The sequence below is a fragment of the Juglans microcarpa x Juglans regia genome, chromosome 3D, assembly GCF_004785595.1.
Source record: "Juglans microcarpa x Juglans regia isolate MS1-56 chromosome 3D, Jm3101_v1.0, whole genome shotgun sequence".
Taxonomy (NCBI): domain Eukaryota; kingdom Viridiplantae; phylum Streptophyta; class Magnoliopsida; order Fagales; family Juglandaceae; genus Juglans; species Juglans microcarpa x Juglans regia.
In genome coordinates this window covers 30,355,960-30,379,393 of record NC_054598.1, presented here as the reverse complement: position 1 = coordinate 30,379,393, position 23,434 = coordinate 30,355,960, and the positions used below count along the sequence as shown (strand labels likewise).

At 36.9% G+C, this 23,434-nt stretch overlaps 2 protein-coding genes across 3 annotated transcripts; one reads left to right on the top strand and one right to left on the bottom strand.

The window, feature by feature from the left end:
- Positions 1-328: 328 nt before the first annotated feature.
- Positions 329-16,757, top strand: LOC121254870 (endonuclease MutS2). Of its 2 annotated transcripts, none has more exons than XM_041155056.1 (21): positions 329-684; positions 789-917; positions 1,413-1,580; positions 1,683-1,766; positions 2,063-2,113; positions 2,713-2,769; positions 2,855-2,937; positions 3,096-3,219; positions 3,306-3,365; positions 3,784-4,026; positions 4,320-4,400; positions 4,530-4,677; positions 5,370-5,497; positions 6,388-6,435; positions 6,534-6,664; positions 6,854-6,936; positions 13,461-13,564; positions 14,075-14,145; positions 14,816-15,120; positions 15,297-15,459; positions 16,465-16,757. In XM_041155056.1, the coding sequence occupies exons 1-20, from the start codon at positions 418-420 to the stop codon at positions 15,449-15,451; spliced, it is 2,520 nt and encodes an 839-aa protein (XP_041010990.1). In that variant the 5' UTR covers positions 329-417; the 3' UTR covers positions 15,452-15,459; positions 16,465-16,757. The 2 variants fall into 2 exon arrangements, with proteins under 2 accessions (XP_041010990.1, XP_041010991.1); XM_041155057.1 differs by lacking the exon at positions 16,465-16,757 and adding an exon at positions 15,568-16,367.
- An 842-nt stretch (positions 16,758-17,599) lies between these two features.
- LOC121254155 lies at positions 17,600-19,231 on the bottom strand. Its single transcript, XM_041154112.1, has 2 exons — positions 18,883-19,231; positions 17,600-18,524 (listed from the first exon to the last, which is right to left on the bottom strand). The coding sequence occupies exons 1-2, from the start codon at positions 19,048-19,050 to the stop codon at positions 17,955-17,957; spliced, it is 738 nt and encodes a 245-aa protein (XP_041010046.1). The 5' UTR covers positions 19,051-19,231; the 3' UTR covers positions 17,600-17,954.
- Between the last annotated feature and the right edge of the window lie 4,203 nt (positions 19,232-23,434).

Below are 23,434 nucleotides of genomic sequence, written 5' to 3'. Positions count from 1 at the left end.
TCATATATGATGTTTTGTCTTTGACAAGTTCTATTTATAATTTAAAAATAATTTTATAATTTAATATATTATATTAAGATAGGTCCGTTCTTAAATTTATTTATTTTTAAATTTTTTTTATAATTAAAAAATTTCTATAAAGAAAGCTTTGAAACGAAAGGAAAAATTATTTTTATTATTATTTACAAATCATTTATACTTATCTCACTGTCACGACTATTTTGGCACGGCAAATTACCATAAGTTTGGTCCATAACGTAGAGGTTGATCGGCGACCACCGTCGGGTGATCAATTAATGATTTATATTTTAATAAATTCTCTAAAACCGTAAATCTAGCCACACGTTGTGCTTTCTATCCAGGTCTCTCTTCCACGTACCAACGGTTTCTGTAGCTAAAGCCCAAAGAGAGACGGGAATGGATTACTGCGCATTGTTTGTAAATCCCAACGCCACCTCAGTCTCTGTTTTTCCGATTACTATTATCAAATCCGTTAGATTCAAATACCCATGTTTCCTCAAACAATCCCCCGTCTCCGCAAACCTTTCTATTACCTACGACGACGAAGCTGCCAACAAGAAATCCTCGGTTCACCACGATAGTCTCAGAGTTCTCGAATGGGGCAGTCTCTGCGACGCCGTCGCATCCTTTGCCGGCACTTCCTTGGGCCGCGAAGCTACCAAAGTCTCTCCCTTTCTCTCCATCTGTCTATTACGTCCTCAATGTTTATTCTTTTGCTTTGTTTGACAACTTTTTTTTTGCATTTGGTTCTGTTTGCCCTGTGTTAGGCCCAGCTGTGCTCTCTGAACCAGACGTACGAGGAAAGCCTGAGGCTTCTGGAGGAGACTAATGCGGCCGTTGAAATGCACAAGCACGGTGGTTGCAGGTTGGACTTCGGCGGCATCGACGCAGTTCTCGTGAGGGCACCGTTCTTATTTCGCTGTTATCCTTTTTTTTTTTTTTCTTCGCAGACGATATGTTAGTATTACTGAGTTTCAGTTGAGCTGATACAAAATGGTTGTTTTTAAAGGCAGCTTTTTCATTGTGGCTTTCGGTCATACATGTAGTGACGAATTTAATGAATACATGACGGCCTTATCCAGCTTTTGTCCAGAGTTGGGTTCATTCTAGCTCGTTGAGAAACCGTTACGATTGTTTTAGTATTTGTGGAATTTAATAATGGGCTATCTTCATTTTCTATTATTTATTTTGTGTTATAAAAAAGAAAACAATGAATGCCAAAGAACCAAAGATTCTTTATTTAATTTCATGAATCAAAACACCTTCTCAGAATGACTCTTCAACATTTGCAAATGAAAGATTCCTTATTTCTCTGTTAAAAAATATGTGAATGTCTTCCCTTTTTATCATTCATGCCTTTCCTCCAAGTGTTTGCTATGTTGTCCTTGAAGGTGAAATCTGCTATCCTACAAGCACAGAGAAGTTTACCGGTGGATGGGAATAAGGCGATGGCTGTTGCAGCTCTACTACAGCTTGCTGACACTCTGCAGTTTAATCTAAAAGCTGCCATCAAGGAAGACGAAGATTGGTACAGACGCTTTATGCCTCTCACAGAAGATGTAATTGGACTATTGGAGCATTAAGATTGAACCTAAGAACCTACCGTCTCCCTATCTTTTGAATGCTGTCATGGCCTTACTTCTCCCTTCCTCTGCGTGCAGATAATGGGATTGGTTGTAAATCGATCATTAGTGAAATTCATATTGCAAGTAATTGATGAAGATGGCTCGGTTAAAGACTCTGCGGTTTGTACATATTTACCTCATAGAATTTCCATCATTGCCATTATACATATTTCGGTGGTGCAATTCTATTGATTATTATAGTTGAGATAGCTTTTGTGATGTCTTTCTAATTTTTTAGCCAAACTGTGTTTTTGTTGCAAAAAATTTTTGAAACTTAAATATTCTCTGTTCTGCTGTGATACATGTTTTGATAGGTTCTCTTTGTCATTTGTCCTGCTGAAATTATTATTGGTTCATAAGTGTTGAGTATTTCTGTAATCTTATTAGTTTTGTTTTTCAAATTTTGTTCACTGTAGAGTTCAATGCTGAAACATGCACGCGATCGAGTGAGGATGCTTGAGAGAAAGGTAAAATCCAGTTTTTTGTCATATATTTTTTCCAAATGTTAGAAACTTCTAGGTGTCACCAGCCATTATTTGAGGAGGGCTATCAAGAGTAGTGCTTAATGAGCATACTAAGTGTAGTGCTTAATAAAGCAAGTCTAGTGCAGCCATCTGCCAGAAGATATCTAACCTTCCTGCCCCTGAACATAGAACCACCCATACCAATGGTGGTTTCTTGAAACTTTTAATATTGCTTGCAACAGTTTGGTTGAGTTGAGTTTAGATTTTTCATTGTAGTGAAGCTGGGTAGCTCTTCTATCATTCATCTTTCTGTTGTTAGCGATTAAGGTTTATGGATAGGTAGGTAATCCAAGGGCCCAAGCAAGAGTCAAGCAGCTTGTTGGGAACTCTGCTAGGCAAATTGGGAACTCTGCAGTGCCTGTCTCACCTGCTTAAGGGCTCGACACTCCTTTGGGTCCTATTTTCAGGCATATAAGTTGTTGGCAGGACCTGCAAGCAACTTTTCATTGTTATCATTCTGGCCAACAGCTTAAAAACAGCATTTCTCTAGATTGTTATCAACAATTTCATCTTAAGAATCTGTTGTTGTCTTCTCTGTTCAGATATATCATTTAATGGAGAGCCTAATTAGGAATGAAAAGAGTGAAGCATCGTTTCTGGTAACAACCATAAGATCAGAAGTGTATCTCTCTCTATCTTCATTATTCCCTTGTCTTCCTACTGAATCGAGTAATACTGGTTCAGGAAGTGAGTAACATTGACGGCCGGTGGTGTATAAAATCAGGGGCTGATCGACTGACAAGTTTTAAGGGTCTACTGTTATCCAGGTCCATAAAATTTTGTTGTATAAATTTCAGCCAACACTGCACATGTAAACAATTTGTGTTTGCTTTTTAATTTTTTTTTCTTGATGACAAGGAATCCTGGTTTTCTAAATAATCCACGTACATTATAACCCTTTCCTGAGAGGTGTATACTGTTTTAGTGGTTCATTCACAGGAAGCATTGTAGAACCACTCTCTGCCGTTCCTTTGAATGATGAACTGCAGCAAGCAAGGGCATCAGCAGCAAAGGCTGAGGCAGATGTACTCTCAATGCTATCAGAAAAGGTTTTTGTTTTGTTGTATGATAATTATTTTCATTTGCAAATATTTACATTACTTATTGTGTTTTCATGTCACCGTTTCTTGCACAGATGCAAATGGATCTTGATGAAATTGAACAGTTATTGAACATTATAATTCGGCTGGATGTGGTAGGTGTCTGATACCATTCTTCTTCGCCTCTCCCTCCCTTCCTCTCTCTCTCTCTCTCTCTCTCTCTCGATCTTAGAAGAAACGAACTCCTCTACTTTATGCACTTTCTTTCTTAATGCCATGAGTTGCATAAAAAGAAAATTAGAGCAGTTTAGCCAGCTTATAAAGTTTGAGCCATGGTCTTGTTAAGTCAAGTTGTGAATCCACTAAGTCAAGTGGTGAATTCATTCAGCAATTATTAAGGAATTTTAGACTTAAGTTTGGGAAAAGAAAGCAATAATATTGAGTAGAGGCAAGAACACTACCTTTCTATTTCCGTACGAGGTTAGTGCCTCAAAGATAGGTGTGTGCACACACAAGCCATCAGATTGTTCTAGCTGGTGATTCCTCAAAGATGGGTGATTCCTTAACATGTAGGTCAATGCTCGAGCAACCTATAGTCTTTCATTTGGAGGCACGTGTCCTGATTTGTTTCTCCCAGAAGGCAACGGCACTTCTGGTTCTGTTGCATCCATATCAGGAACCAAATCTTCCAAGGCAGCTTACCCGATTAAGAGGGAGTGGACATTGTATCTGCCAAAAGCTTATAACCCTTTATTGCTTCAGCAGCACCGGCAAATTTTGCAGAAGGCCAGGAAGGATGTCAGTAATGCTACTAATGTAAGTTATACTCTAAAGCCACTGCTGTTATTTTTCTATCTTACTTTTTTTATTTACTTATTTTTTTGTTGGGGGAAGGGGGTCTGTTCCTGAATTAAGAGTTTGATGTATGAATTTACAGTAAAGTACTCCGTGTTGAGATTAGAATTTTTCTATTTTAAAATGCTTTGATCATTGGCTTTGTTGGAAAAAGGTATTTTCAGGTTGTTGCTACCAGTCATTACACCTTTATGCTTTGGTTTATTCAAAGAGTTGATGTCTCAGATATTATTAGTTAACGTTCTTTTCCTCAGGAAATCAGGAGGCAAAAGCAAGGTGAGATTATGTCACGAAAGGGAGATGCAGATATAGATCTTTTATCCTTAGAAATGCAGGTAACTTTTCACTAATATGGGTTGGAAGTTCATGTTACCAGTTTCCTAAAGTATTTTTCATTTGTTATTTTGCATCTCGAATGATAGTCAGACAATTTGTTTCAAGACAAATTCCCTTCTGCTTGTCAGGTTACCACTCTAGAACAAGCTCAACCAGTTCCAGTTGACTTTTTTATAGATCATAAAACTCGGGTCTTGGTCATAACTGGCCCTAATACCGGAGGCAAAACCATTTGCTTAAAGACTGTTGGATTGGCGGCTATGATGGCTAAATCAGGTTCATGCAATGTTTCTTTTAGTTTTATTAGTTCTTATTATATGCATTGATAGCCTTTTCCATTGGACAGCCTCTATAGAATCTAGTGGGCTAACTATTCATGAATTTCTTGTATCATTTTCTATTTCTAGAGAGGGGACTCTCTTATATACATCATGCATACCTGGATGCACCTTATGTATTTTGTTTAATAAATTTTATTTATTAAACGAAAAACAGTTAAAATGCTGATGGAATTCTAAATACAAGTCTCATAACTCACTAATATGCAGGGACTAAAGCATATTATTTCTATTGTTTTTTCCTTTTTCCACAATCTAAATATTTTGATATTTAGACATTTATGGTAAGCTTGATATAGTTACAGAAAATAAATACAGCTTGCCATAGATCTAGGTCGAGAATTTTCACGCATTAAACTATTGAGTCCAAAATGCTACTTCCAGTTACACATACCAAGTTTGCTTTGAGTTTCTCACTAATTTCATTCTAAATGTTGACAGTAGAAACTTGTGCAATCATAAATCCAGCCATGTGGCTCATGAATAATCTCATGAGTAATTTAAATATGTTCAGTTAGTGAGAACCAACGGAAGAATTTCAATAATAATTCTACTATACAGTCTGTTTTTCTTGTATCATTTTTAGAGTTTTACCACCTCTCACTGTCATAATCATTTCTATTGTTGCAGGTCTTCACGTTTTAGCTTCTGAATCTGTAAAAATCCCTTGGTTTGATGCTGTTTTTGCTGACATTGGGGATGAACAGTCCCTGTCCCAGTCTTTGTCTACCTTCTCTGGCCACTTGAAACGAATAAGTGTAAGGATAATATATCTCAAAGCACATTTCTTTTCTCTTCGAGTTAATGTTGTGTGACATCAACATTACCAGCTAGAGATTATAAATGCTTAGAAGTTGCTTAAGATTCGATATATGCCTCTTCTTCAATGTAATTCGTCATCAGATTACATCTTCTGTTCACCATCAGTTACTTTTCAACCTGATTCCACATGTATGCTCATATGATATAGACTTTTTCATCATGGAATTTTCTTTAGTTAGTGTACATTTTAAACTTAATTGCCATGAAGTCATTAGCTACGAAGGTTCATAGCATGATTTTATGAATACATTCTTCTTGTTGATTTTGTTTCTATTTGTAAATGCTGGTTTATTATTCCCATTGCCATGTTTCTTATGATCCCTTTACAGTTCTATTTCCATTACTGAATTTGCAAGGTTGTTTGTGCATGTCGATTTATTTTTCGACATGCAGCTCATTATCTTATTAAGAATATGTTTTCATAAGTTATACTTCATATTTCTGGAAATCTGATTAACTTAGACATGTGTGTAATTGAGATAGAAACTTCTGTTATTCTTGATTTTTTATTTTTATTTTAAATTTCTATACCTATTCAGAGTTTGTTACATTGATCGGCATTTTAGTCTTGGGAACAATAATTTGTTATTCTTCACAGTTTGTTATGAAAGGATGTACAATTCCCAGTAACAATTGAGAGCTCTAATAATGATTTTATTTTGGCATGATGGACTTTAATTCAAACAGCTGTTTAAGTCAATAGACTCTTGTTTACGCGGTTTGAGTAAATACTAGGATGTGATGGTGATTTTCCTTGTGGATATAATACACTATTTACCTTTTCATATGAAAAGGTCACATGCAATTTCTTTATAACATCTTGCAGGACATTCAATTTCACTCAACAAGTCAGTCATTGGTGCTACTAGATGAAGTAAGTGCAAAAATTGCTTCAAAAGGAAACATAAGAAGAATAAGAAACTGACTTTTATGATGAGGTTATATAGATTACATTCCTTTTGTATTTGTAAGGTTGGTGCGGGAACCAATCCTCTTGAAGGTGCAGCATTGGGGATGTCATTACTGGAGTCTTTTGCTGAAACTGGTGCTTTGTTGACAATAGCTACGACACATCATGGAGAACTCAAAACCCTGAAATACAGGTACTTAATGTTTGTTTAAAGATCAAGCTGACATATTGATAATATCAAGTTTCATTTGCTTAACATGTCTAGTTTAAAAAGGAAATTTAGTTTTGTTGAAGTTAATTGCAAGTAAGTTATGCCTCAATGTCGTGCTTGTTGACTGCCCTAAATTCATGAATCATGTTCTTGAGATTGTTGCCTTAACAGTAATGACGCCTTCGAAAACGCATGCATGGAGTTCGATGAAGTCAACTTGAAACCAACATTCAAGATTCTCTGGGGTGTACCAGGTTTTCACCGTCACTTTTGGACCTCTGTCATTCATGCTGCTACTTTTTCCTTTTGCTTACTCCTTTTCCTTCTTTTTCTCCAATCTGGTTTTGATGTAAGTGTTAAAAAGACGGAAAAAGGTAAGAACTATTCCCAAACTGATGCAAAGTTCCAAATCTCATTATGTTCATTATTTTTTATAAAAAATTGTGTTTGATATATGAATGGAAAAGTTTCACGTCAATGTCTTTTTCCACAAAATGGAAGCCCTCATGTATGTAGGAAATGGCTTATTATGTTCCAACGAAGTGACCCCAGCCACTTTCTACCACATTCCAATGTTGGTGAAAAACAGTGATAATGTTTTTGTTCCACCTAGCATAATGACTTTTATTACAAATCATATATGATCTATATAAAGAAGTTGAATCATAATCATGTTCCTGTCTCAATAGTTTGTGAGACTGTTATATGCATGGGATATGGTCCTAAATTGGAGTTACGTTGACGGTGACTACTACCAAAAGCACGATGATATAGTGCAGGGTTATGAATGGCAAATACTTTTTTTCTGATCGGTAAATGGGCAAATACTAATTTAGATACTTTTAATATGTGATTACTGAGTTGACTCAAGTGGTTGACTCAAGTGGTTGACTCAAGTGGTAAATGCCTTGGGCTTGGGGATATGCTCCCCCAAGTCTAAGGTTCAAATCCCCTTAGGTGCAAACAATCTCTAGGGGCTATTAGACTGGAGGATTTTTCCCTTAAATTACCTGACATGCACTTGTGGGAAACTTTTTGCCGAGGGCTTGTGCACCCCTTGGATTAGTTGGGACGCTGTTCCTGGACACCCGGTGCCAATAAAAAATTGTGATTACTTAGGTTCGTTTTGGATAGTGAAAGTGTTTCATCTCATCTTATCTCATCTCATCATTACAATTTTTTCAAATTCTCACAAAATATAATAAACAATTCAATTTTTTCAAATCCCAAAACAATAATAATATTAAAAAATAATATTTTAACAATATTTTATTCAACTTTTACATCTAAAACCATTTCATCTCATTTCACTATCCAAACCGCAACTTAGTCTTTAGCCTGTTACTACCTTCAGCGGTACTATTCATAAATAAAAAAAACTACCTTCAGTGGTACTTTGTTAAAATACTGCAATCTCTAGTTATATAAAAAGAGCTTCCAGTTATTTATTATTATTTTTTTGATAAGTAAGAAATTTATTAAAAACCACGTAATTAGGCATATCCCAAGTACACAGGAAGTATACAAGAGAAAACACCTAATTACAAACTAAAGCTGAAAAACAACATGAAAGTCATTGAAACTAAATCCATCCATTACAATAACCGAAGCCCAGTGCAACAAAGTATGAAAAAAGAAAGCCCTAATCCCATCCACCGAGTGTTCTCAATTGTCGAAACAACGACCGTACCTCTCATTCCAAATACACCACATAAGACAAACAAGAATCATCTTCCAAACAGTCGCTATTTGACGTTTTCCTTGAATCCCTCTCCAACAGGCCAAAAGATTCCCCACACTCTTAGGCATCACCCAAGAAATGCCAAGCTTGACAAAGACCTCAACCCACAAAGCCCTTGACACATCACAATGAAGAAGAAGGTGATCTGATGATTCTCCACACCTTTTGCACAAAAGCACCAATCCATTGCAACGATACCACGCTTTCTCAGCTTATCAATAGTAAGGATTTTCCCATGAGAAGCCAACCACCTGAAGAATCAGACCTTGAGCGGCACTTTGCATCTCCAAATATTTTTCCAAGGGAAAAAATAATAGAAGAATGTGGCACCAAGACTTTGTACATAGATCTAACCAAAAATTTCTTATTACCAAGCTGATTCCAGATTAATCTATTCTCCCCTCCAAATTTTAAATTTAAGGCATAGAGCAAGTTGTAAAAATCATTGATAGCCCCCACCTCCCAATCGTGGGCATCTCTAATAAAACTTACTGACCACTGAGTCAAACTAGCAGTGTTGCTCATGCAATCAGCTACCAAAACGCCTTTATCTGAAGCAATTCTAAAGAGGGAAGGGAAAGCAATCTTCAAGGCCATGTCTCCACACCATAAATCCTGCCAAAAACTGATCCGGTTACCCCTACCCGCATCAAATCTGAAATTTCTAAAGAACTCCCCCATCCATTGCTAATGAATTTCCACACTCCCACTCCATATGCCCCTAACCTCATTTGTGCACCAACCTCCCCAAATACTCCCATATTTGGCATCAATAACAATCCTCCAAAGAGCATCCCCTTCTTGATGATACCGCCACAACCATTTCCCTAAAAGTGCCTTATTGAAAGTTTTCAGCTTTCTAATCCCCAAACCTCCCGAATATAAAGGAAAATAAATCTTATCTCACTTGAGCAAGTGGAATTTCTTCTCACCCCCAATCCACCCCACAAGAAGTCATGGAATATCCTTTACATTCTATTAGCCACTCCTGCAGGTAAAGGAAATAAAGATAGGAAATAAGTTGGGATATTAGATTAAGGTGATTCTACCACCTTTGGACAAGTAGTTCCTTTTACAGCCAGCCAACCTACATTCAGTTTTCTCTAAAACCCCGTCCTAAATTGTCTTTGATTTAAAAGGTGCTCCCAAGGGGAGACCAAGATATTTCATAGGCAAAGAAGAAACCTTACAACCCAATATATCAGCCATATCTTAGGATGGGCAATGTGTTTTCTTGGATACATTCAGTGTATTTGGTTACTCCTATTGATATATATAATATTTTTACTTATAAAAAAAAAGTAGATCAGCCAAATCCCTATGGGGACCATTTTAGATTTAGAGAAATTGACTTTTAAACCAGAAATAGCTTCAAAACATAACAAAAATGCCCTCAATGAATAGATTTGATCAGAATTTGGCTCACACAGGATCAGAGTATCATCCGCAAAGAGTAAATGAGACACATTAATGCTGCCATGAACGGAACTGCCCACCGAGAAGCCCGAAATTAAACCCCTATTCCCCCGCCACCTTCAACATTCTACTCAACACATCCATAACTAAAACAAAGAGAAATGGGGACAAAGGATTCCCTTGTCTCAGTCCCCGTGAGTTAAAAAAACCAGCTGGAGTGCCATTAACCAAAACTAAAAATCTAGCCGAAGAAATGCAATGCTTCATCCACTTACACCATTTTTCCCCAAAACCATGCCTACCAAGGATATATATAAAAAAATCCCAATTGACATGATAAAAAACCTTCTCCATATCCAATTTGCAAAGGATGCCTCCTCTAATTCTACTCTCCAAGCATTCATTAGCTATGAGAACGGAGTCAAGAATTTGTCTAACCCTTGACAAAGGCATTTTGAGACTTTGTGATGATCTTCCCCATAACCATACTCAAACGATTAGTGAGCACTTTCAAGATAATCTTGTACACACCACTAACAAGACTGGGTCGATAATCCTTCACCTCTACGGACCCAACTTTTTTAGGGATAAGCGCAATGAACATAGCATCAAGGCTTTTCTCAAATTTCATAAATGAGTGAAATTCAAGAAAAACTTTCATGATGTCCTCCTTGACAATGTCCCAACATGCCTGAAACAATGCCATGGAAAAGCCGTTGGGACCCGACACTTTATCTTTGACCATACCTCTTATCACATTAAGCACCTCCTCCTCTTCAAACATTCTCTCCAACCAAATTGCACTAGGCTGGTCAATCGAATCAAAAGCAAGCCTATCAACTTTAGGTCTCCAAGAATACTGCTCCATAAGAAGCTTTTCATAAAAAAAGGACAATGTGATCCTTAATAGTTGAATGATCCGTAAGAACACTACCATCCGAGTGGAGCACCTCAATTGCATTATTTATTCTATGAGAATTAGCAACTCTATGAAAGAATTTGGTGCACTTGTCTCCTTCCTTCAACCAAAGAGCCCTAGACTTTTGAGTTTGAAATCTTCTCCATAGGAGTGATTTTTTCCAGATCAATTGCAACACTTAGTTTCCTTTCCTTCTCATCAACCGAGAGAACCCCTACAGCCTCTTTTTCATCAAATCTATGTAACTCCTTGAAAAGAGACTTTCTTTGATCCCCAATGTTCTCGAGCACCTCCTTATTCCATTTCTTCAAGTCATTCTTCAAAACTTTGAGTTTTCCGGCTAAGGCAAAGTTGGGTGTACCCGACAATTGATAAGAGGACCACCACGCTCTCACCTTATCTACAAAATGATCAACTCTGAGCCACATGTTCTTGAATTTAAAATATCTCCGCCCCTCAAGAATACCCCCACAATCCAGAAGGATGGGAAAATGATCAGAGCATAATTTAAGTACTCTTTTGACATAATTCAGGGAAATGCACCTCCCAAGAGGGAGAAACAAGAAATCTGTCTAGCCTAGACCATGCCCTCCTGTTCGACTGTGTAGGGATTCTTGTGAGACCCAATCGGAATGTAAACCAGCCCAAGAGTGAGCCGAAGGCAGAGAGCAGATAAGACTAGGCTCATCCTCGTATCTTCCCACTCCATTAATAGAAACACCCACCCCAGTCCCCTTGCATACCAACTACAAATCGTGCTCATCATTAGACTCAACATCCGAAATTGCCAAATCTGTGTCCTCGTTTGTGCACAAGACCTGGAAAACCCTCCTCATTGATAATATGGGGAGACACCCTCACAGATTCATCAACCACGACTACACTAGAAGCAGAGGTGTGCAACTGGTGATTGTCGGGATGAGAAGGGAGACCATGCGATGTGGAGATTGACACTTGCAAAGGAGCTAGGGGGTTTCCGGAAACCGGCAACATGTTCTATGACAACAGAGAGGTTCCCTGAGCAACCACTGGCGACAACCGAGACCTATTCACGTTTGTGCCTGAGGAAGAGGCACTAGGATGAGCTTTAACCATCGGTGCTGACATAGGAAGAGGGTCACCTTGCGACCGGAGACAAGTTCTGTGACGACGGAGAGGTCCCTTGAGCAACTGCCGACGAAATCCGAGACATTCGCATTCGTGCCCGAGGAAGAGGCATTGGGATTAACTTTGACCATCAACGTTGACATAGGAAGGGGCCATCAACTGTCTGCGTTGTCCAATGCTTGTTCTTGTTCGTGCTTGAGGAAGAGGACCCATAATGGGCTTTGACCCACCACGATAGAGAAATGGGCTTCAGGCCTAGCCCATTGCCACCAATATAATCTTTCAAGCCCGGCCCATCGCCCTTACTAGCTGCAGTCTTAGGCCCATGGGCTTTGGCAGAGGGGGAACTTACGTGACAAAGGCCCTTCAAAACGCTACCTAAGCCCATAACCAAGCCCAAGCCCGAGTCAATTTTATTCATCGAGCCATTGATCTTCTCCAGAACACCTGACAACTCAGCTCTGGCTGCCCACAACATCCCTTCGACTTCCCCCATTGACGAGATACACAGAATGCGAACTGCCACCCCTACATGTCTCCTCATGATGCCATTTGTCAACATGTAATGAGAACTGCCATTCATTTTGAACTTCACCACCAATCACCTTCCCCTTCCTTCGATCATCACCCTCCATGCCATTGAAGCTATTACTTGTTGGAGGACATGCCGATTTCTTCAAGACTGATGCAAATGAAGCACCGTTTGGGAGGAAGATCCTTCCCGATGACGACATGCCGCTAGGCCCCTTCCCATGCCGTTCCTGAACATCAATATCCTGAGCATATTGGACTCTATTTTCCTCTTCCAAAACAGGGACTTCAGAACCAGCAATCAAACACATGTTAAACGTGAATTCTTCCCATCCTCTACCATGCAATCCTTCGGGAATAATCAGAGAGCCCCTTTTGCTCCCATTCCCATAGTCATCCAATGACAAAAAAGACCCCTCGAATTAGCATGACGCTGAATAATCACAACTCCATTACCCTCCCGCAACTTTCTGAAAAACCCATCATGCCAAGGGTGTGCCAAGCATTCTCCATGACATCACCGGCACTCTAGAGAAAAAAACTTGACCACCCTTCTGCTCCTCTCAGAAATGCGAATATAATTTCCTCCCTCCTTCGAAAAACCGAAGGTCTTGGATTCCACCTTCAAATGGCTAGAACTTGACATCAATCCCTCCTCTCACAAGAAATAAGTAAAAAGAAACTAATAGAGAGACAGAAAAGGGAAAGGACGTGGTTAATTCCGGCGAGAAGCGCCTGAATTAGCCATATCTGATCGTCGAAGAGAGAGGGAGGAGAGAGAAAAACATTTGAATATTATTAATATCAGCTCCAATACACCGCGGAAGGTTCTGCCAACAAATAGAAACTTGATTTTATTACTAGAAACTTGATTGTAATTGATGAAAATGCAGTTTGAAACAAACAATTGTAACGTCTGTGAATTTGTGAACCACTTGTGCCTAAGAAAAGTTTCAGACCAATTTTCTCACTGGGCAACCAATGGCAATTAGGTGTTCTATTTGATCTCATATTATTATGATAAAACTACCGACTACAGCTCAACAAGTGATATTTTACTGTAGGACGTTCAAATGCAATCAATATTGCTGAAAGGTTAGGACTCCCCAGTGCAATTGTAGACAATGCTCGTGAACTATATGGTGCAGCTAGTGCCGAGATAGATGAGGTAATGCACATGAGCTCATACTTTTTCTTTTCTAATTTTGGAATTCCATTTGTCCATAGAGTTTAAAGATTCTTATTTTGAACTTGCAGAATATAGTGTAGTTTTGGCTTTTCTTCGTTGAATATACACCTAAAGAAAACTTCTTGCAAATACTTGAGGTATCCCGTCTCTGCTAAAATAATTACCATCTGTTCTTTAATTGTTGGTACCAGAAAAGGAGTTCTAGAATGACTTGATTGCTGTTCCAGATAGGATTAGCAGCAGAGTTTATTATTTCAAAAGTGGAATTTTGCTTGGGCTACATGATTTATCATCAAACTGAATTCATTATGCAGACATAATTTAATTATGTTATGCTAAGTTTAATATTTTTTTGTTTGAAAATTGCAGCCCCTTGCCACTATTTAAAGATTGCATTTATAGATGCCAGATAACTGTAGCTAATTCTTTGAATTGTATATGACCAAGATGTCATCTATCCCATTTACTTTCTGTTATATTTTAATGCAGGTCATAACTGATATGGAAAGGTTCAAGCAAGATTTCAAGGAGCAATTAGAGGAAGCGCAACATCATGTGCTGTGAGAATCTTTTGCTCAAAAATAAAAGTAGTAATGTACTCTAGTCCCACAGTTTTGCGTATAGAGATAGAAGTGTGGTGAGCACCATATATGCTATTTCAAGCTCACATCTTAAAAGGTTATGAAGACCATAATCCCTTATAAATACATAATGTGATGCAAGGATCATTACCATGACCAAATCCCCTTCCCCCACCCCCTCTAAAATTCTACTTTTTTCCGCTAATTAAACCATAACCCATCCTGTTTAATGTAATAGATAATTTTGACAGTTGATGCGATATACAATTGGGTGTCCCAATTATCAAATTTCTTTGGCATCTAGAACGGTTGCCAAGAGACATTGATGGGCAAAACTGTTTAGGCATCACATGTATTGAGTATGATATAAATCATTATTCTAAAACATGAAGGAATATTTGTTGAGGTCTCCTTGCTGTACTTTATGCTTATCTTTCTTGGACTAGCGAACACTATTTCTGACAACAGTACAAGAACGGGCCTTTTCCATATGGTTCTCACTTATTTCAAATAAATATAATTCCAGTTTGGTAAACTTGCTTCCTAATGACTGATACTCATCATTAAAATGGCTATCCTTGTTTTGAGAGCAGAAAAATCTATGCTCTGATGGATGCTCTACTTGGTATTTCTGTGTTTGTGACCATAGGCTCTCAAAGGATCTTTATGAAAATCTGTTGGTCGCAAGAAGGAAGATAATGGAACATAGCACCGATCTAAGATTAAGGAAGATGCGTGAAATATCCGAGGCTGCAGCAGTGGCACGTTCTATTCTTCACAGGAAAGTGCGACAGCATCGTGCATCTGTAATTCAATCTTCACAGCCAAATCCAGCTGATAAAAGCCGACATTCATTAGGAATTAATGGCCAGCATAACACAGCAGAATACAGCGAACCTCCTATTGCATCTAAGAGTGCATCTTTTGTTGAAGATATTAAGAAATCACCATCAGGTATTCTTTAGAATTGATGAGATCTTCCCTGCTTCTATGAAAAATGTTTGCAAGGAATAGTTTCCTACTATATTGAAGCTTTTTGTCCAAGAATGAGACTATCTTAATCTTGTATCGGTTAAGAAGGTCATTTAATGATGTTTGAGTAGATTTTCTTTCACCTATATATATTGCAGAGAAGTCTCAGCTTCCTAAGATTGGCGATATAGTGTATGTTTCTTCTCTTGGGAGGAGGGTGACAGTTTTAAGAGTGGAGCCATCTAAAAATGAAATAGTTGTGCAAAGTGGTAACATGAAGCTGAAGTTAAAGCTCAATGATGTTCAGACATGACTAACAAGGTTTGTGCATAGCCTTCTGAATATGTAAGCTTTTTTCTTCTAGTGCAAAGCATTTATATGGCCTTCTGTCTCCATTCCCTGTCCAAATGAGCAATACCACATTGCCAGGTCTAGTAATGGTTCTGTTTCACCATAAATTAGTCAGCAACTCAGAAGTGGTTAACAGAATCTATCAGCAAGGAAAGGGTGAGGAGACCCTCACCATGGAATTTGGAATTCATGTATCTCATATTTTCAGCCATGCTCCAAAGACATTATGGAGCTATAAGTTTGAATTTCTGCTACCCTTTCTGAATTTGATCTTCCTCCCATTGTCTGATCTCAGCAACTCGGTCATGTTGATGTATATTCTTTCTACCACTCATATATATATGAATGTATGTATGTATGTATATGTATATATGTTGCACATGGAGGTATCGTCTGACTTGTATGTCAAGCCTTATGGGAAGGCAGATCGTGTTGGCCGGATACCCTTTTTATCTGGTGTACTCAAGGAGCGGGACCATTGGAAGAAATGTTAGATAGATGGCCAGAAACTTTCTGAAATGAAATGTGAATTTCCAAAACCAGATGTTTTAATACTTCAACGAGACAATTCATAGTGCAAAGATATCCTTGGCAATGCAAACCCATATGCTAGTGGAGGCTCCACAAAATCAGAAAAAAAAAAAAAAAACTGTGACATCTCGGAGATGCTAAAGAAAAGCTGCACAGTATACTTCTGTTTTACTTAATTTCTAGTTTAGTTGAACAATAGAAATCTAAAGAATGTCACAGCAATAAAGAAATGCTACCCCATTTATCCCATTGGTCGGTCTTCAGATCAGATGATCAATGATCTATCTTGTTAAATGTGACAGGAAAGTTCATATTAGATGGTGAGATTATTTTGACTTCCTGGAAAATGGATTGAAGCTGTAAATTAAAAGTGTGATTGTAGAGCGTCCCATAGGCCATATTTGGTGTTTGTGACTGTAGATCCTGAACATTTGCATTGGGATGGTACAGTTGGTTTTGTTACCGTTGCTGCATTTTTGGTAAGGCGCGCATGCACTTTGCTGGAAATATTTATCAAAGAAAATTAGGAGGGAAAGGAAGAATTATAATTCTCGTTCGGGATGACTGAGAGTGGCTCCCTATTCATGCGTATTTGGGATGGTACTTGTATATATACAAAGCTAGACGCACCAGCATTAAGTTGTTTGTATTTGTATAAGTTAGCTTTTTGTATGTGATTAGGAAACAGTTTCTCTCCATCTTCTTCTCAAATGAAACAATATAACTACAGTTTTTTACACCATTTTGTTAACTATCTGACCCAAAAATTCTCCAAGTTAAAATATGCAAATCATGCGATGCATTATAACTATCTTTAGCTTCCGGGTTGCTTTGACAAATCACAATGGCCGATTGATTAATGATCAAATGGATGAACATCAGACGCTATATAAGGTATCTTTGATAGGTATTATTTGTCTTTCCAGCTGAGTCACTGAAGTGAAATCACTAACTTGTCACGAGGGAGTTGGGGCCAATTAAAAGTTTTGGGATGAATTGTGTGCAATTTAAGTAGCTAGTGGAGGCTGCCATCATACATATTTGTTTTGACTTTGCTTCTTAAACTTTGATGTGTTCGAGACTTTTTATTCTACCACCAAGCCAGCCCTTGGAAATAATCACAATTACAAACAATACTAATCTGAGAAAAAATCTCAACTCAATTTTGATCTTAATTGTCATTTTTTTTTAGTACAACAACCGCTAATTAAGAAACTTTGAGGTGCTGCCAAATGCCTGATTGACATAAACTCTCAGCCTTTAAAAATGGAGGTATTGGGTTCGAAACCTCCCATTCCCAAATGTAAAAAAAAAAAAAAAATAGAACCTTCAAGGTGCTAACTAGTGTTTTTGAGTGACTAGGATATATATCCTACTCATAATAACCAGGGCTATGATATTGACTCGCAAGGATTAATATGCATGCATGCATATATATATATATATATATATATATATATATATATATATTTATATATCTTTCCCTTCTGCAAAATCTTTGCGAAGGAATGTTCCCATGCAATCAAGTAATTAATATCCATTAAAGGAGTAAAGGTTCTCATCTAAACGAAGGGGGAAGGATTAGAATAGTTTCTTCATTCTTTTCTCTCACCGATCGATCGTTTCTTTTTCTGTTGCATCAATCCAAATCTGAAAGCGGAAATAATTGAACATAAATGCAAGGAGGCACTGCACTAAGTTAACAAAGCATGCCAAAAAGATAAGATACTATTACAAGCTATAACAACAGGATGCGCAACTTAATTCAACTTGAGTTGAATAGGGACTGCGCTTATTTTCTTCCTATAAACCTAAGTACTTGGCTGGAATACCCTCTTCTTTCGTCTTAGCGTGCAGCCATTCTAAGGTATGCCTCCCTGCATGCTAAAGTACTTGAAAATGGCACCATAAGCCAACCACACGAGGGACCAACTTCAAGTTTCCATCCCAAGTGCCACATGATGCTTGCGGTGGTCATTGTCAGAAAAAGCAACCGCACTCCCAAATTCAAGTGTGACATCAAGGAAATAGAACATGAAAACCAGGACAAAGCAGGAAAGCAACATGGGAATAGGCCCAAAGAGCCAGAAAAACAAAGGGAAAGAGAAGTAGAAGGCACGCAAACCTAGAGACCAGAAATAGCTGCCCCTATTCACAGTCCTGGCAACATACTCGGCTGTGAGATGAAGATAGTGCGGACTCGATGACACCTTCTTGAAAGGCACGTTGATGAGGATGCTTGCATGGCTGTAGTACCTTACAGACTGCACGTTGAGCAGGAAAGCGAACAAGAAGCAGACCAATATGGAGAAGAACTTTATGGAGAAGCCAAGCTCGGTTCTGACCCCAAACACAAGATTATATGAAGATTTTTCCCAGCTACTGCTTGACATCAAGAGGGCAATGAGGGAGCTAAGCATTATAACGGTGGAAGCCAATAGGGTCGATGCCATTATATTGTTTCTCAGTGTCTGTACGGCAAGGACACCATTCTTGGGCGCGTCCTGCATGCGTATTATAACCATATTATTATATAAGCAATCTTATATACAGTCAAGCGCTGTGCAATCGTTTTAAAAAAAAATATAGTTTATTATCAAAAAATTATTATTTTTTTCATATGAATCCGTATTTAAAACATTCTTAAATACTTGTGCACTCATGATTACAACTATCATTCCTCTTTTTATATACACACTCATCTTGAAATTTTCTCCTTTAAGATTGGTAATTGTAAAGTGAGAAATTGAAACTGAAATCACATTTATTATGTTTTTGAGAATTCCGGCATCATCATGATCGATCAACCTTGCATGTAACAGTACTAAGAAATGCCACGTGAAAGACAAGAAAAGAATTTACCTCCATCATAGCTTGGACCCAGAACTTGCGATTGGTGGCGTTGATGCCAATGACAGTCTTGTTGGGGTGCTGCACAATTCGATAGAGAAGCCATATGTGATATGCCAACATTACTGTAAGGCCTGTAGGAACTAACAAGTAGTCAAGATGTTTTTCCTTCATTATCATGATGATATATATTTGAAAATGATGTACTCTCGAATACACGTGATCGTTCTCTTAATCTGTCCCTCTGTACAACCAACCCTTTCGGCTGCTAGCTCTTGAAGGGAGCAGGACGGAGAGAGAGAGAGAGACTTATATAAGCGTAATAGGGTACTGTTATTTCTGCCGACTGAGCAAGTGGGGAATATCACAAAGAGGAAAACTAGGGTAAAGTGGCATGGTTTTCATACGCACCAGCTTTGTGGATCATATGGTTTAACACATAGGAATCCATAAAAACCTTACAAATTTCATTTGATTGGTACACGTCACCTGTATAATAAATATTAATTTGATTTTACTTTCAATTTATTCTGTGATAAATATAGTAGCTCTAACGTTAATTTGTGATAAATTTATCATTCTTGTTATCACTGGCCAATTACGTGGAAGCTAGGTGGAGGGAATTAGCTGGTGAAGTGGGATCCACGTGTATATATGGGGGCTGGCTGCTGAGAGAGCCTGATCAGAATCTACCCATCTAGCATTGTTTTCTGGCCTTGAGCCACAGTGCTACCAACCCACCGGGCGGCCACCAACACCCATATTAGCATTTTTTTACCCCTTTTTCCCTTTTCTTTTTTGATGAATAATCAACCCTCAAAAGTACTCTTTTCGTTTTATTCAAATTAATAATGGACAGTACTGCTAAGGAATAGTAATACTAAGAATAATGGCTACTGCATGCTAGATCTGCTTTTGTGGCTCGTGTCCCCCACTTTGAATGTTATTATTATAAGGTACTTAATTCTGATGAAAAACGTGGTCTAATATCAAATATCAGACCAATATTTTTACTATCGGATCGTTTGAATACATAAATTATTTCATTTTTTTTTATCTCATCTCATCATTATAATTTTTTTAAATTTTTACATAAAATATAATAAACAATTCAACTTTTTCAAATTTTAAAACAATAATAATATTAAAAAATAATTTTTTAATAATTTTTATTCAACTCATCTCATTTCACATCATTCCACTATCCAAACCAACCTTATTAAATGCATCTATCTGAGTACGTATTCAGTGTTGTGTCTGGTTGTTCGAGGTAATCGCATCAGATGATGTGATTCATAATTAGTTGTAAAGGGTGGGTGATGTATTAGTCAATCCAAATAGCATTATGGGTCCCGTAATATTTTTCATTTTTTCTTTTTTTAATCATTCGAAAAATAACTAAAAAAATGGAGCAAGATCGATCACGCATGTGGCGTCTGTTGCAATTGAATTAATGGAGGATGCTTTCCATTATAGTCCATTGAATGATGTGCATGGTTACCAAACTGACATAATTAATTTGATACTCTCACTCCTTTATTTTTCAGAATTTTTTTCAACTCATCTTATCTTATTTTATCTAATCATTATAATTATTTTAAATTTTAAAATAAAAATAATACTAAAAAATATATTCTAACAATATTTTATTCAACTTTTAATTTTAATCTCAATTCATCTCATCTGTAAAAATAAATGAATAGTAATAATAGTGTGCAAGTCGGTTTTGAAATTGATGTATGTTCTTAATATTAATCGAGGCTTCGAATGATGATTTGAGAAGTGATGAAATAACAGGATTATACATGGGATTCCCTAGTCTTTTGAAAGTTGGATTGTTGATCACGAGATTTGGCAAGTAGTGTACGTTGAAAAAATTTAAGAGTCCCTAATTATATATAAACAAGTTCTTTCTTAATTCCTACTGCTGCACAAGTAGTACTGCTTCTTTCTGGTTTCTCTGGTAGCAACATCATACATATATATATATATATATATATATATATATATATATATATATGATAAGAAAATTATGCCATTTGGTAAAGGCTAGGGAACCATTCTGCATGGAGGGCTGATTTGATCTGATAAATGCATCTTCTGATCTAGCCATGATGCAGTCTTTGTGCTCCCTATAGATATAATTTGTTAACAGTTACAATATATAAGAATCATCACATGGGATGATTAAAACATCTTAATTAACACATTTTGAGGTTTACGTTTAATTTGCCGACTATCATGCATGAGTACTAGCTAGTTCTAGATCAACTTAAATTTGGGAGCTAGTAAGGATGCTGGAATAATTCAGATAGAGACCCGTGAAAAGTTCAAGTAATTGTCTGATCATACTTCTTATGCAGACAACATTAAATATCATTATATATAATCCCTAAAAAATATATAAATCCGAATATATATATATATATATCTATTCTATTATAATAAGTGGCTATCTAACTGTAAATAGTAATTTTTGTTATTTTTTCGTTAATTTTTGTCGTTTTTCCGTTAAGTTCGTAAAGTCTTGTTTTACCAAAAAGCTCTTAAAATCCTTGACCATTTGACATGTAGCTTCCTTGTAAAATTTAATGAAGGATTTTGTTTTACCAAAAGGTCCTTAAAACTCTTGGTGATTTGACGTGTAACCATTTGTAAAATTTAATGAATGATTATGTTTTACCAAAAGACCATTAATATTAAATTAATAATATTTTATTATTAAATAGAGATTAAATAGATAATCCAATATAGATGCAGACCAATACTCATACTTTGCTAAAGTTTAGATTTTTTTTAATCTTTATTTTTTGTCTTTCTTTAACCTTGTATTTTCTTTTTCCAGACAAATAAGTTACTGATTTTTTCACTTATTTATTTATTTAATTCATTATGTGGTGCATCCCGGAGCCAACGCATCCGAGGCCGTTCCCTAGTGTATATATATATATATATATATATATATATATATATATATATATAAAGTACTTTGCAGATTCTAAAGCAGGTGTCGTGCCCCAAACTAATTAAGGTCACCAATTAAGTATGCTGCTAATTCCAATCTTTTAAGTTCAAGTGTAGGACCAAGTTCTAGTTAGTTTTATGTATGTACAATTTATAATATAGAGGTCAAACGATCTTGATCTTGGTATTTAGTTGATGAACCCCCATGCATGCATATATTCCTCTCATAAAAATAAATAAATAAATAAATAGATCATAAGCTGGTACAAAGCAATTAATGTACGTATTAGACTATGTGAAACGCATGATTATGTTTTGGTAGCATAATATCATTAAATGCATATATAAATGAGAGCTTTAAATTAGAGTCCCTCCATATACAAGAGCTAGATTGGACTTTTTGCAAGAAAAAAAAAATAAAATTGTTGCATTATTAGCCACGAAAAATAGGTCGTACGTTGCGCGTTCTCAATGTAATATCTTACTGATGAGTTAGGTTATAAGGCGTGGTACGTACTCCTAATTAAGAATCGGTACGTACATGCTCGATCGACAGTCTTCTTTAATTTAATTTGTAACAACGTACTGCATGTGGTACATTTATAATAAGCTAGGCCTTCCAAATTAAATCCAAGAAGTCGGTGGGCTTTGAAAATACTACTGGATATCGATCTTGCAAGAAAGCTAGCAGCAATGACCTACAATTAAGTTGGTAAATCAGGTGAGTGAAGTAAATCAGGTGCAAGATGCAGGAGGAACAACCTAGATTACTGATCTTTACCAGGCCATTTGATTGGAGGCGTCGATTCAGATCAGGGGTACTGATACATTTATAATTTTTCTTTTTTTTACAATTATTTTACAACTTATTTTATAATAAACTAATTAATTAATTGTTCCACTTCATTAAAAATATTTTATATAACTATTTTACATTCAAATTGCCCATATATAATAAAGACCATAAGGAAAGGTGAAAGAAAGTGGTTTTAATTTACTGCCAACAAAACCAGAATTGGAGCCAATCAGGGATAGGAATAAGGCTAACCATCGGAAATCAAGAGTCATAGAAAACTCTTCAATGCCCATGAGGCATGGGCCGGGATACAGGGCAGACAGAATGAAGTTCCAAGACCAGAAACATCTCTAAAACTTCTAGGATCTTTTGGAAAGGAAGACCAGATAACTCCTAAGCTCTTGCCTCTTGATATCAGATTGCTTTCTCTTTTTGATATCAAACTGCTGATCAAACTATCATCCAACCATAACTAGCAGAACTTTTATCTTATTGAGACTAGTTTTGCATCTATGGAATAGCATTATAGCATTGGTTGAGAAACAGGACAGGCCCTACTACAAGTTTGTAATGCTCAATTTTAGGTCATCCATCCCACTTCAAGGCTGCACTTTTACAAGCCTTTCTACTTCCTTAGTATAAAGAAAGAAATTCGTGAGGAAATCAGGGGTTTGGATTTCTTAGACGGAAGACATAACATCTGAGTCTTACAATATTTATGAATTCTTTTAAATTTTGTAAGACTCGTATGTTATTCCTATCTTTCTCCAAAATTTAGATATTGATTTTTCTTAAGAATTTTAG

Excerpts from the sequence above, each read along its gene's own strand:
- LOC121254155 (XM_041154112.1), bottom strand. The coding sequence starts at position 19,050 with ATGATAATGAAGGAAAAACATCTTGACTACTTGTTAGTTCCTACAGGC. Across the intron at positions 18,525-18,882 it reads GGGTCCAAGCTATGATGGAG|GACGCGCCCAAGAATGGTGT; the intron begins GTAAATTCTTTT and ends ATACGCATGCAG.
- LOC121254870 (XM_041155056.1), top strand. The coding sequence starts at position 418 with ATGGATTACTGCGCATTGTTTGTAAATCCCAACGCCACCTCAGTCTCT. Across the intron at positions 685-788 it reads TGGGCCGCGAAGCTACCAAA|GCCCAGCTGTGCTCTCTGAA; the intron begins GTCTCTCCCTTT and ends GCCCTGTGTTAG. Across the intron at positions 2,938-3,095 it reads AAGGGTCTACTGTTATCCAG|TGGTTCATTCACAGGAAGCA; the intron begins GTCCATAAAATT and ends ATACTGTTTTAG.